This window comes from Mytilus trossulus, chromosome 6 (genome assembly GCF_036588685.1).
Source record: "Mytilus trossulus isolate FHL-02 chromosome 6, PNRI_Mtr1.1.1.hap1, whole genome shotgun sequence".
Lineage (NCBI taxonomy): Eukaryota > Metazoa > Mollusca > Bivalvia > Mytilida > Mytilidae > Mytilus > Mytilus trossulus.
The window spans coordinates 73,198,469-73,213,464 of NC_086378.1; the positions used below are offsets into that span (position 1 = coordinate 73,198,469).

The 14,996-nt window shown below is 34.4% G+C and overlaps 1 protein-coding gene across 1 annotated transcript in view; it reads left to right on the forward strand.

Annotated features, from left to right (window-relative positions):
* The window catches only part of LOC134721824 (E3 SUMO-protein ligase RanBP2-like), a 59,328-nt gene that overhangs the window by 30,646 nt on the left and 13,686 nt on the right, over positions 1–14,996 (forward strand). Inside the window, exons 16-25 of the mRNA XM_063585065.1 lie at positions 699–814; positions 2,291–2,492; positions 2,840–2,971; positions 3,277–3,352; positions 3,627–3,868; positions 5,174–5,317; positions 5,690–6,026; positions 6,461–6,859; positions 8,201–9,292; positions 11,464–13,401. Of these exons, the coding sequence (XP_063441135.1) occupies positions 699–814; positions 2,291–2,492; positions 2,840–2,971; positions 3,277–3,352; positions 3,627–3,868; positions 5,174–5,317; positions 5,690–6,026; positions 6,461–6,859; positions 8,201–9,292; positions 11,464–13,401 (4,678 nt within the window). The remainder of the gene's footprint in view (positions 1–698; positions 815–2,290; positions 2,493–2,839; positions 2,972–3,276; positions 3,353–3,626; positions 3,869–5,173; positions 5,318–5,689; positions 6,027–6,460; positions 6,860–8,200; positions 9,293–11,463; positions 13,402–14,996) is intronic.

A 14,996-nucleotide genomic window follows, 5' to 3' on the forward strand; every position in this document is an offset into this window, starting at 1 on the left:
AAGGCAATGTAAAGTCCAATCACATTTAGTGAAGTTAATGGAGGAATAACTGGAATAAGAAAATCTAAAAGAGATTTTATCTTTGTTTCCCTTTTAGTTTTTGGAATAATATTGAAAATAATTAATCATCAAAATCATAGAACTAGTGAAGGTAAGATATTTCTCACCCTAGAAATGGTTTACAATTTGATAAACACATTTATCACATATTTGTTATGAATACCTTAGGTTTTGCATATGCAATAACCTCAAAATTACCTGGGGCAAAAAAAAAGTATATTGATATTGTGCCCCGATTCCAAATGATGTCACGACATTGCGTCCTTAACGACAATTGATAACACTTTTGTGATGAAATGTTTAAGATTTTACCTGTTATGTTTCATTTTTCTCTTTTTCGGTAGAACTTAAATATGTGATAAATAGATTATAACATATCTTTTCCATATTGTCCCTGGTATCATTCCTCGACCCATATAGGCCCTCGGCTAAAGCCTCGAGGCCGATATGGGAGTCTCGGGATGATACCAGGGCCAATATGGAAAAGGGCATGTTATAATCTATACTTATTTACTTCAATTAGCAACAATCAATCAGTCAATCAACAAATCAATATGTGTTATCTGAGGATATTCTAAAGACTTGATAAGAGTGTACATATTAGATTTAGAATTTAGATAAAACCTCTTTTACTAAAGGTCAAGGATTTAGAGACTGACCAATCTGTGGAAGGACAAGAAAGACTGACTGGTTATAATGTTAGAGCAGCACTGTATTGGAAGGAAGTCCTTGGTATGGTGGAAAGGTTACAAGGGTAGGTGTACATATATTTTTTATAGATTATTACATGGCATTTTTCATATGGCCCTGGTATCAGCCCTAGACTCCCATATCAAGCCAGAGGGCTTGATATGGGTCGTGGGCTGAAACCATGGACCATTTGGAAAATCACACATTTTCAAGCAAGAAAAAATAAATAGCTTACACAAAATTATGTTTGATATTTCATCAAAAAAAAATAAAAAATATTTAACCAAAAAAAAATAAAAAATGTATCACTGCCAGTTAAAAAAAAGTTCGTATATCACAGTACTTAGGTAAACAACGTTTTGTGAAAAGTTTCAGAAATAATTTTCAATAAACATATTAATTCTAAGAATTGCAAATATTTAACGACTTTAAAGTGTTATATTTCAAATGTTAAAAAATGCTTAGGAAGAATCCTATATTGCTACTCATTCCAGTGTGGCGTCATATATCTTCTAAATTCTTTATGACGTCAAAATTTTATGGGAACTTTTGTGATTTTCACTGCTGATTTCTACTTTTTTCTACAACAACAAATTCGTAACTTTCTAAATTTCTTTTCATTGTGTTCAACTTGTTTACAAATAGTCTTTGATTGACAGGTTACAGGAAGTTAAACTTGGGGGCTTGATATGGATTACTAGGGCTGATATGGATATGGGCCCCGAGGGCTGATAAGCAGCCTTGACTTCCGGCTATTATTGGCCATGCAAAAACGTACATATCAGTACAAAATATGTGACAATATTCACTACACTACATTCAAATAGTGAAGCTTGAATAATGTGGGAATTAAACTGATTTTCAGTGAATCTTCTACTGATATCACTGACCTTACTTATTATTATGCTCATTGACAAGGAGATGTGCCCAGGTCTATTTTTGACCATATCTAGTGTTATATAGATATAGGAAGATGTGGTGTGAGTGCCAATGAGACGACTCTCCATCGAAATAACAATTTAAAAAAGTAAACCATTATAGGTCAATGTTTGGCCTTCAACACGGAGCCTTGGCTCACACCAAACAAAAAGCTATAAAGGGCCCAAAAATTACTAGTGTAAAACCATTCAAACGGGACAACCAACGGTCTAATCTATATAAAAAAAACAAGAAACACGTATCAATTACATAAACAAACCACAACTACTGTACATCAGATTTCTGACTTAGGACAGGTACAAACTTATTATGTCTATTAGGTAAAAATAAGGAGAGGTTGGGTATGATTGCCTGTAAGACATCCACCAAAGACTAAACTTTGATCACGTAACTTTGAACCTGCACATCATAATTGATAGGGGTTAAAATATTAATGTTAGGACTCAATTTCATTATACAGTTCTGTTGAATAGGTGTCTTGCTGATTCTACAGTCAAAGCATGAACAACAGACTTGAGACAAAAATAGAAAAACATGTTCTATTTGGTAAAGAAGGAAGAAATTAACCTGTATTGGTAACTTCACTTATTTATTTTCATAGTAAAATAGCCCAAAGAAGGCCCAAAGAAAGAATGTTTGATGATGGAGACAGTGGACAAGTAGATTTTAACCAGATACAAGATATCAAAGACCAGGCTCAGTTTTCATTAGCCATTGTTGCCATGAGGAGGGGAAGTTTGGAGGAGGCTAAAGAGAAGCTTGAATCTATCAGAACACCATGGGCTTCATACTATCTGGCTAAGGTATTGAGAGAGGATTTAATTAGCTCATCTGTATTAAAGAGACATTGAGGAATATTGCTCCTATAAGCATATGCAACCTTTAAAAAAAATGTCCTACGAAACTAGCCATTGAAAACTAGATTGTTCACACTTATCATTAATTTGTTTGTTTTTGAAATAAAAGAAAAATGAAACTTGGGTAAATATAAGATATTCATCTCAACTGAGCATTTGATATCAGAACTAAACTATTCACAAGAGATCTTCATCAAATTTTAATTAAAATAAAATGTTGCAGGAAATTCTGTTGTCAGATTATGAATGTTGTTTGATATGACTATAATACAGTTTTATTGGCAATATTTCAGATTTATCGTGACATGTCAAGGGAGATAAGTTCTGATGATATAGGATTTGCTGGTGACAGGTTGGCATTAATGGAGAGAGCTTTAGATACTCTGTACCAGACATTAGATAGACTAAAGACACAGAAAAATCATGTAAGTCTAGCAACAATAAGGTTAAATGTCACAAAGACGTAAACTTTTAATTTAGATCTGTGAATAAAACATAGTGTTAAAGGTAAGCAGAAATTTTCGTTGGTACAAAAGCCCAGAAATAGATGATAAACTTTAAACTTTCTAAGTCAAAAGTAAAAATTTTTGTACTTAAGTTGGTAATGAAGAAATTAACCAAAACTATAAATCAGTATTATATTTGTGAGAAATTTGTTGTTACAATGCTGCACACACCTTTTGAAAAAAATAACTTAACTGACTTTTATTTATTTTTATATATTTGACAGGAGTTAGAGAATATTGTTCCTAAAGAAATAGATGAAGTTGTTAATGAGATAGAAGGCCTTAGGATGCCAGGTCTTGGTAAGTATACATACCATTTCTTATTTATTTTAAACCTAATTGTAAAGTGATGGGTACAAAAATAGCAACGAATGAAATTCCTTGCTGAAATTAAATATTAAACTGTAAATCTTTATATTTAGATGTATTATGAAAGAAATAAACTGATTTTATATGAAAGGCGGATTTATGAAATGAAAAACTTTATTCATGTTTGTGCTTTTATTTAAAAGACAGATTTATGAAATGAAACATTTCAGTGACAGTTGTTCTTATTGAACTATTTTCTCTTTAGCTCTTGTAGACAGTATATGTAATGGTATGAATAGTATGGGTCAACCGCCTGACTTGGAAGGGGATGAAGAAAATGATTCTGATGGAGAATATACCAGTTTTACTACGCCAAATGGGAAAGAGCAACACGCTGACCTTCAGCCATCAGTGATATCACCTGGTTTTGTGGCTAGTACTCCAGCAATCAAGACAAGAACACCAGGAAAATCTCCAGGAGCCAAACAACTACAGTTCAGTATGGAGGTACGGTTGATTGGATATATGGTCTAGTTTAGTTTACAGTGTCCTTCTTGATTATTGTTCACAAATATATTAAAAGTATACAGGGTTTAAGTTAGAATTTTGACAGCTATAGTCACGTTTGCTTGATAAGATAATTGATCTTTCTTATGTAGCATATTATTATTCCTAGTACTAAGGAAGTTATTCCATAGGGTTATTATACATTAAAAAAAATGTACTTTCATTTTCATTTTCAGTATTTCATATATACTAATGAAATATGATAATATAGATTCAAACTAAGCAGTTGTATTTTTTGGAAGGATGCACACATGAGGTTTTTGTTTGTTATTTCTCAAAACAGAAACTCATGTTTTATTATAATGAATCTATTGGTCATTATTCCTGTTAATTTATCTAAGCCTTAATTAATTTTAGACCAGGCAGCATGCACGTCCTAGTCCAGAGAGGCTAGAAGTTAATGTTTTATTATAATGAATCTATTGGTCACTATTCCTGTTAATTTATCTAAGCCTTAATTAATTTTAGACCAGGCAGCATGCACGTTTTAGTCCAGAGAGGCTAGAAGTTAATGTTTTATTATAATGAATCTATTGGTCACTATTCCTGTTAATTTATCTAAGCCTTAATTAATTTTAGACCAGGCAGCATGCACGTCCTAGTCCAGAGAGGCTAGAAGTTAATGTTTTATTATAATGAATCTATTGGTCACTATTCCTGTTAATTTATCTAAGCCTTAATTAATTTTAGACCAGGCAGCATGCACGTCCTAGTCCAGAGAGGCTAGAAGTTAATATTTTATTATAATGAATCTATTGGTCACTATTCCTGTTAATTTATCTAAGCCTTAATTAATTTTAGACCAGGCAGCATGCACGTCCTAGTCCAGAGAGGCTAGAAGTTAATGTTTTATTATAATGAATCTATTGGTCACTATTCCTGTTAATTTATCTAAGCCTTAATTAATTTTAGACCAGGCAGCATGCACGTTTTAGTCCAGAGAGGCTAGAAGTTAATGTTTTATTATAATGAATCTATTGGTCACTATTCCTGTTAATTTATCTAAGCCTTAATTAATTTTAGACCAGGCAGCATGCACGTCCTAGTCCAGAGAGGCTAGAAGTTAATGTTTTATTATAATGAATCTATTGGTCACTATTCCTGTTAATTTATCTAAGCCTTAATTAATTTTAGACCAGGCAGCATGCACGTCCTAGTCCAGAGAGGCTAGAAGTTAATGTTTTATTATAATGAATCTATTGGTCACTATTCCTGTTAATTTATCTAAGCCTTAATTAATTTTAGACCAGGCAACATGCACGTCCTAGTCCAGAGAGGCTAGAAGCCAGAATATGGGCAATAGAAAAGAAACAGGAAACAGTAATAGATCTTGTTCAAGATATGAGAAATAGGCATACAGAACTAGAATCTACCATAAAGGGGTTGAAGGTAGGTCTCAAATTTAATCGACATACTTATATAAAATTTATGAGCAAGCTTACAGTATTTCATAACATGAGCAAGCTTACAGTATTTCATAACAAGTTTCCAAAATTGAATTAACTACAGTTGGTAACCAAAAAAATGAATGAAATCACAGTATATAGCAAGGTAAATATAAATTTTCAATACATAATCAAGTATCAGTTGAATAGATGAACAATGGTATAGAATGTCAGGCATTTTTAATTCATCATCATTGCTCCAACTGTTAGTCATATCTTTTTAGTAGAGGTAGTTTTAGTTGAAAGAAAATAATTGGCATTGTATGTAAATCTTGAATAAGAAGTACATAATAATAACGGTATATAATCTTTGCAGGATTTGCTATTAAGCCAGAGACAAGCACCGCCCCCGCCTCCCCCACAGATGTACCCCTCACCCTACGCTGGATCAATGTACAGACCTCAGTACCAACCTCCTCCCCCACCTCCCATGATGCCTCAGCCAGGATACGGCTATCAAATGCCTATGTCACCAGGACCTGGAGGGCGACCAATACCTAGCCGTGTCGGCAGGACTAGTCAGTATATACCACAACCAGACATAGAAGATGAGTTTTATGATGGAGATTTTTATGAAGACAATGGTTCGGGACAGGGAATTCCTGGTCAGGACACTAGTGGATGGACAGTAAATCATAAACCTGGAATGGAAGGTACCATATTCATTTGTAAATAATGATTCAAATAAGGGGTTCCAAATAGAGTTGGGTATTTTTGTTTATGTATGTTTGAAGTCATAAAGGAATGAAGGTTAGAAATTACCCAGCAGAGTGTAACTCTGTATTGAATGATAGTAATCAAATGTTAAATAATTTATAGACGGGTACAGGATAAACATTATCCACTTTACATTTAACCATGCACTTGCATTTTGCACCTTCAACTTCTGCAAAGGATATAAACAAATTTCAATTTATTGACATATGAATCTTTAAAAAGAAATTTTGTAAAATGACACAACTTTTTTATTTGCATGTTTTGGGGGTTCACTATTGAAAAGCTTCGAATTCAATGTTTCAGCTTGAACTTTGAAACATAGTTATAGCAAGGGATGTATTTCATTCACTGACTATTTATCTATTTTTAGGCATGAGTAATATGGGACATCCATCTCAGCAGATGCCTCCTGCAGGATTTTTTGCCCAAGCATTAAGAGGCCAAGCTCTTCAGTTCCAACAAGGCCAGATAATGACAGGACAAGTTGGTAGACCTATGATGAGTTCTGGTTTAGTCTCCATGTCTTCAACACAATCAGTCAATTCAGGCATGTACCCTCATCCTGGTGCCCCGCCACAGTCTACAGGTATGGCTCCTGGCATGATGCCAGGACAGTCTCATGGTCAGGTTCCATCACAGATGGCTGGACAGTCTCATGGTCAAGTTCCATCGCAGATGGCTGGACAAGTCCAAGGACAGCTTGCAGAATTATTAAGTACCAATACCTGCCAGCCAAGAATGACTAGGACAGAGATTCCTAAGCCACCTGGTTAGTAGAATTAAATGTAGATCAGGTTATTTCACCCCATTCAGATAATAGGCTCCCACATGCTAAAAATATGATAACGATGATAAAACCAAATCACTATACAAAATCTCAGAGTAAAGTATCTCTTTAATAATAGGTAAATAGATGATTAAATTGAACAGCAACATTATACTTTTAAAAACTGTAAAAAGTTCATTGTTCAAAGGTTTTATATCTCAATAATTACATTAGATGTATGTTTCATTATAATACACTATTCTGATTGGCTACACTGCAGACTTGCATTATTCTTTAATCAGCTTCATTACACAATAAAAGGAGTAGGGGCAATAAGGCCCTTATTTGGCCCAAAAATTACTGCAAATTTAAAAGTTATCATACATATTTTTAAATTGCTGAAAACTTGACTAAGGTATAAGGTACTAAGAAAAACAAAACAAATTTGACATCGAACAAGTTACCATGGCAACGAATCATGACCTAATTTGCATATTTTGTTAAATTTCGTGATTTTCCTTGTTTTTTCATCAAATTTTAAGTATATTTTAGATTGAAAAAGTATGTGCGCAACCAAGAAACAACTTTATATTTGGTGTAATTATGCCAATAGTTATAATAAAGCTTCTGTTAAATTATTTTGTTGTTTCTCGGCTGCGCAGGATGTTTCCTCAAAGGAAATAATTATAGAAAACTGCATAAATTCTATGTTTTTCATCGTTTTTGTGAAAACAATACATATTATGACGTAATTGTGACGTCAGCAGATAAAAATCTTTCTGTTTTTAATTTATATTTCTTGACTCTATGCATTTCTAAACATTATGTGCCAATTTGAAATGGTTATCAAACATTTTATTTTCTTGGGCCAAAACTAGGCCTTAATGCCCCTACTCCTTTATCCTTCATGATGATACGAGGTTCCACAATAAATAATTCTTAAATGAAGTCCTTTTCCACTCGGGCTAGATTTTCTTTGATTTCTACATAACTAAAATTTTGTACAAAAAGACACCATCAAGAAGTTTACAAGTGGCCATTATGTCTCCAAAAAATATGTGAAGGACTGTGAATATAGTTCTTCTACAACTTGAGCTCCATCATACAAATGGACAATAATTAGACCATAAACCCTAATTAATATAAACAGAATCACTACTGAGACTGTAATTGACATTCTTAAAAATCTAAAAGGTTACAGAAAAGCCCCATAACAATTCTATTTAATTTTATGGTACGCCCGTTTCAATGCAGAAACTACCTGGTGAATGAATTTACATTGGACGTAACAGTTTGCAGAATTTGTTAATAAAAAATAGATTTTTGTTTTTTTTTCATTTTCAGAGCCACAACGACCAATGTATGGCAGTTCACCAGGAGCACAGAATGTAGGAACTGTCAATTCATCAAGTTCTACTCCAACAACTTTACCACTGTTAGGCAGTCTCCTAGCTGCTTCTACATCACCTGACAAACCATTGGCTAATCCTGTCTCTATGGTTACTTCAGTGGCTCCTGGTTCCTCAGCACCAAAAGGAACCTTTAGTTTTGGACAACAACCTTTTACAACAGGTACCCAGTCACCATTCAGTTTTGGACAAGTGTCATCAACTACGACAGGAGGTGGTCAGAATTTGTTCACCTCACCACAGAAGGCATCTACAAGCTCTGCTGGTGCTGGGTATATATTTCCATCCCCTCAAAAGGAAAATATTTTTGCTGGAAAATCATCAAGGGAGACAAGTCCTGTCAAAACTCCATCCAAAGATCATACAGATGAATATGAGCCTAATGTTGATTTCAAACCAGTCATAGATTTACCTGATCTCGTGGAAACAAAAACAGGAGAAGAAGAAGAAGAGTCTGTTTTCTGTGAACGGGCAAAATTATTTAGATTTGATGACGGACAGTGGAAGGAAAGAGGAACTGGTGAATTGAAACTCTTACGTCATAAACAAACAAAACGTGTTCGATTATTAATGAGACGAGATCAAGTCTTGAAAGTATGTGCCAATCATTTCCTTACTAAAGAAATGAAACTTTCTCCAATGCAATCTTCTAAAAAGGCATGGTGTTGGAATGCTCAGGACTTCTCTGAGGGAGAAATTACGATTGAAAAATTAGCAGTTCGTTTTAAAGATGAGGACCTTGCTTTGAGATTCAAGACAACATTTGAAAAACTGCAGTCTGAACTTGATCAGGTGCAATCAAAGCCTGTAAAAAAAGAGCCAGCTAAAACAGTGACCTCAGACAAACCATCACTTGGTTCAATGTTCAAGAAAGAGGAGGGAGCTTGGTCCTGTCCTGCTTGCTTGGTATCAAATAAATCTGATGTTCAGAAATGTGCTGCTTGTCAAACACTTAAGCCTGGTCTGAAGCCAGAGGATGTGATAAAGACAGAATCAAAATCTTCAAACGTATTTGGTTCTACATCAAGTAAGAATTTATGTCATTTATGGTGACTTGAAAAACACCACTATCACTCAGATTACAATTCTACCTTGACAGGTAAGTTTGTATCTAGCCAATAAAATACTTATTTAGCCTTGAGAATTGAAAGGTCAGGTTATCCCATTCATGAAATAGAAGTTTACCTACGAGGTTCAGAATGGGGTTTAAAGAAAAGAGAATACATGTAATAGCAACAAAAAATAGAGAATAGAGAAAATTATCAACAAAATAAAGAATAAAGAATAATTTAATGCTGGGCAAAAGTATATGAAAGTATATCTGTGCAAAATAAAATAGTAACTTGGGTAACTGTAATGCAATACTGATAATATAATGATCAATGTACAGAATTAATAAATAATCTTGTAACAGAAAGGCTAAATAGTAAAATCATTCTCTACAAACTGAGAGTTATTTTTAAGGCTATTAAAAGAAAAATGCACTAAAAATTTAAAGAATACAGATATTAAAAAAAAACCCATGCAGGTCCTCATGTCATTTTCATTGTCAATATATAGGACACATCTAGTCAAACTGGTTTTAAACTAGACATCTTGTTAAACTGGTTTGGTATAACTGACTGTTTCTTGCCCTAGATGCCTATTTCACAGTGACCTTATGTGTATGTGCTAAGAGTACATTGTGCTGTTATATTTATTGATTTCCTGTTGGGACATGACCTACATTGTTAACATGCAAAACTGTGGCTTGAGATTTCAACTGATATTAGTATATTAAATTAATATTTGGAATTTTATGTCCTGGTTGATGATGTTTTTTGGGGGGACCAAGATAATTTCTTCATTCTTGTTCACACTATGATTATTTTAACCTTCAATGCACATTTACAAATAAAAAAATTCTGATCTCATTCAAAATATTTTGCAACCAAATAATAATCTGTCAGATTTTGGTGTAAACAAGACAGTGTAAAAGAAAACCTGCAGGCATAGTCTATTTCTACAATGTCAAGCAGATAATTTTTTTATATCTGAAAAAAAAAACTACCATGTAAAGAGATATGCAATTAAAAGGCAGAACATAACCCCAAAAATTCAACATTAACAGATTTTTAACAATTAAATCAAGATGCATAAAGTTTAAAAGTATTGGTCAGAATATAGGGTTCTTTTGTACTTTAACAATATCACAATAACAACAAAGTGACCTTAATTTTGGACAAGGTAAATGGCATGAAGCCAAATTTATCAACTGCTATTGTATGAATGGGATAAACTGACCTTTCAATTCTCAAGGCTAAATAAGTATTTTATAGGCTAGATACAAACTTACCTATCAAGGTAGAATTGTAATCTGAGTGATACTGGTGTTTTTCAAGTCACCATAAGTTAAGATCGTTAATGAAAAAGAAAAGAATTTTGACGTACAACATACAGGCTATAATTAAAGGATGTACTTTTGTAAAATGTTTAAATCTAGAATTTAGAATTGATACTTTTAAGTCGTAGCATTAGTTACTGGATAGAATAAGTTAATACTATCTATAGGTAATAGAGCTGCTTTTCCCGCTATTTAATGTATAAAAAAATGACAGGGAAAGGCTTACACAGACTTTTACCTTGTATTTGCATAGATTTTACATGTATTTAGAGGTCTTATATTGAAAGTAAAGAAATCTAGAATCTGCTTAAATTTTGGTAAATGACCTTTTATGAGCTATTGAAAGTTATAAGAAAGGAAATAAGGGTGATATGGGGCAAAATATTTTACCCTAAATCGTAGGGGGCAAAATAATTCACCTTGTCGATCTGGTTGTATGTACATCTATCTGCATTGCGTTTCCTATTACAAGGCTTCTGTATTAAAAAAGAGGGGCGAAAGATACCAAGGGACAGTCAAACTCATAAATCTAAAATAAACTAAAAATGAAAACGACACAGACAAACAATAGTACACATGACATAGTATTAAGTAATGAATGATATTTGGTCTTAAACTTATAATGTTGCATTCTACTGTTTAGGGGTTTTCACATGTTTCAGGCAGTCACTTCCTGTTTACCATGCTTTGAAGTTTTTGTCATACCCACTAAGCATAAGAGTTTTGTCAGTCTATTTATAACAATGAGTTGATACTTTGCAATGTTCTATGTTTCATATTTATTTAAATTACAATTTGACTGATATCTTTTTCAGGTGGTGTCAAGTTTGGAAATACAAACTCGGAACAAAAATTTTCAGGCTTTTCATTTCAATCAGGAGCTAAACCAACAACTGCTGCAGACATCAAATTTGGTCAGACAACAAAAGCAGCAGACAGCACAACTCCTGCTACAGGAAGTGGATTCAAGTTTGGTGGACAAACTGTTTCTACAGTAAAAACAACAACATCTGAAGCAGATACTGGCAAACCTCCACTCAGTGGTGGATTTAAATTTGGACAATTACCAGAATCTGATAAAACTAAGGCCACACCAGGAACAGTAAGCTTTGGACAGACTGTTTCTTCCACTTCTACAACTGAACCTGGCAAGTCTACTACAGGTGGCTTCACATTCCAATCACCTAAACCATCTGGTTTCAGTTTTGGTGGAGAGACCAAGTCTGACACATCCAAACCAGCTGCAACATTTTCCTTCAAGCCCAGTGCACCAATTGCTAGTCCTTCACCTTCTGCAACTGTTACAGAAATAAAGAACAAACCAGTTTCATTTAAGCCAAGCACTCCATTAGGGGCTTCAACAGTTATCCCTAAGCCTGAACATGCTAAGAAAGATGAAAAGAAAGGATTTGGGAGTCAGTTTAAACCGAAAGAAGGAAGTTGGAAATGTGATGGATGTCTAATGTCTAATAATAGTGATGCTCTGAAATGTCCAGCCTGTCAAACACTTAAACCTGGAGTTACTAAGGAAGAGGCTAAAGCCTCTGTTCAGCCTGAAAAGAAGGAAGGAAAGAAAGGATTTGGCGATTTGTTTAAACCTAAAGAGGGTGTCTGGAAATGTGATGGCTGCCTTGTTTCAAATAATGGGGATGTTCTCAAATGTCCTGCTTGTGGTACATTGAAGCCAGGAGTTAAAAAGGAGGACTTACCAAAAGTAACGGAAAAGTCTTCAGCTTTTGGAAGTACCGCTGGTGGATTTAATTTTGGTGGAAAAGGAGGATTCACTTTTGGAACAGATGGCAAATCTGATACTAAAGCTGCCTCAGGATTCACATTCCCTACGCCTGATTCAACAAAGGAAAAATCTGAATCCAAACCAGCTGGTTTTACTTTCACACCAACAAAATCTGACGCAGAGAAAAATAAACCAGATGCTTCAGCTAAAGGTTTCAACTTCACATTACAACCAACTGCTACACCAGAAAAGAGCAGCAGTGGATTCAATTTTACTTTGTCACCGTCAAAAGATGCAGGTCCAAAGTCTCCACCCACCGATGCTGAGGGCATGTACATGAATAAAGACGGAGATGATGATCACATTCATTTTGAACCGATTATTGAACTTCCGAGTGTTGTTGATGTTGTCACTGGGGAAGAAGACGAGGAAGTATTATTTCAACATCGCTCTAAACTGTTTAGATTTGTTGATGGTGAATGGAAAGAACGTGGACTGGGCGACATTAAAATCTCCAAACATAAAGAAAGTGGAAAAGTGAGACTTCTGATGCGTAGAGCACAAATTCATAAAATCTGTTTGAATCATTATTTAACCCAGGAATTAGAGTTAAAACCTATGCCAAAAACTGATGGAAAAGCATGGATTTGGTTCGCCATGGATTTCTCTGATGGGGAACCTGCAATGCAACAATTAGCTGTAAAATTCAAAAATCAAGAAATAGCAAATGGTTTCAAAAAGGCATTTGACAATGCCAAAGCAAAACTTGAATCCTCTGTTGCTACCCAGGAATCACCAGTAAGGAGAGTTGATGATTCTAACATTAGAACTGATGGTGTTGAATTTGTAAAAGAAGAGAAGGCAACAAAAGAACAAATAACAATGGCAAGAAAATTTTTGTTGCCCGACCACTTCTATTTGTATGAGAAGAAACCATCCTGTCCAGGTTGTATTGGTTGTGAGGACTACGAACCTGGGAAAAAAATCTCACCTGCAAAATCTAAAATTCCAGTTAAAGGTATGTTGAACTTATTTTAAACAATACTAGAACACACCTGCGAAATCGCGGGCATACAGAGCGTATTTGAAAGGATGTAAAGTGTTGTAGGAAGAATTATGTAAAAGATTTAATGACTTGAGAATTTCAGGAAAAGTATCAAAAGTCATAGGTCCTTGGGGACAGGAAAATGTTTGTTTAACCCTCCTCCTTTATTTCCAAAATTCCCATTTTTTTTTCTCGATTAATTTCATTATGAAAATACATTTAGTGTACATGTATTATGAACATTCCAGTCAGGAGCCTGTAATTCAGTGGTTTAGTGATATTTGTTTTTCATTCATTTTTTGTACATAAATAAGGCTGTTAGTTTTCTCATTTGAATTGTTTTACATTGTCATTTCGGGGCCTTTTATATCAGACTATGCAGTATCAGCTTTTGCTTATTGTTGACGGCCTTAAGGTGACCTTTAAATGTTAATTTTTGTGTCATTTTGGTCTCTTGTGGAGAGCTGTCTCATTGGCATTCATACCATATCTTCTTTTTTTGTAAAACATTTAGTGACTTGAGAATTTCAGAAAAGGTATCAAAAATCATAGGTAATTTGGGACAGGATAATTGTTTTTCTAGCCCGGCTCCTCCCTTTTCCACAAAAAAATCCTTTTGTTTGTTTGTTTGTTTTCTATTAATTTTAATGACACATGAATAATTTAGCGCTTATCTGTATATTATGAACATTCATTAAAGGGGGGTCGGGGCAGAGGGGGATTAAGGGGCCAGGCCCCCCCTTTTCTTGAAAATATTTGGTTGCTTATATAGGGAATCACTGAAGCATGACCGGAGTGGGCCCCTGGGTATGAACATTTCTGGATGCACCATTGCAGAGGGGCCCTGATCCCAATATCCCAGGCTTAAAAACATGAAATCCTGAGATTCTGAATTTATTATACAATCTCTCGACATCCCGAAATTCGAAAAAAGAAATCCCAGATCCCGAAATGGTAAATCCTGAAATTTCGATCTTAAAAACACCTGTTCAAGACGTCCCGAAAGTGTATTTTCTTTTTACAATTGATACTCAGTTTAATAATTGATCCACAGCGGTCATTGACATATTATTCAGACCCTCTCTATCAAATAAACCCTGTGACTGCCGTGGATAGTAAACTTGAAAATGATATCAGACAGAAAATTCACTTTATTCGTAGTATATGTATTTGTTTCAAAGTAAAAAGAAAAACGCAAACCAGAGGTCTAATCTGACCTAAATTTCGTCCAATGACGGATATGAGACAGAAAATACACTGTCTTCGTAGTATCAATGTATGTTCATAGTATACAGAAAAACGCAAACCGGAAGTCTAATCTGATTTAAAATTTCGCCCAATGACGGAAACATATCTGGATGTCTTTTTTGTCGAGCCTTCGACCTTAGTCGAAAAAGCGAGACTAAGCGATCCTACTTTCTGTCGGCGTCAACAAATATTCACTCTGTGGTTTAAAGTTTTTTAAATTTTAATTACTTTCTTAAACTACACTGGATTTCTACCAAACTTGGACAGAAGCTTGTTTATGATCATAAGATAGTATCCAGAAGTAAATTTTGTAAAAATAA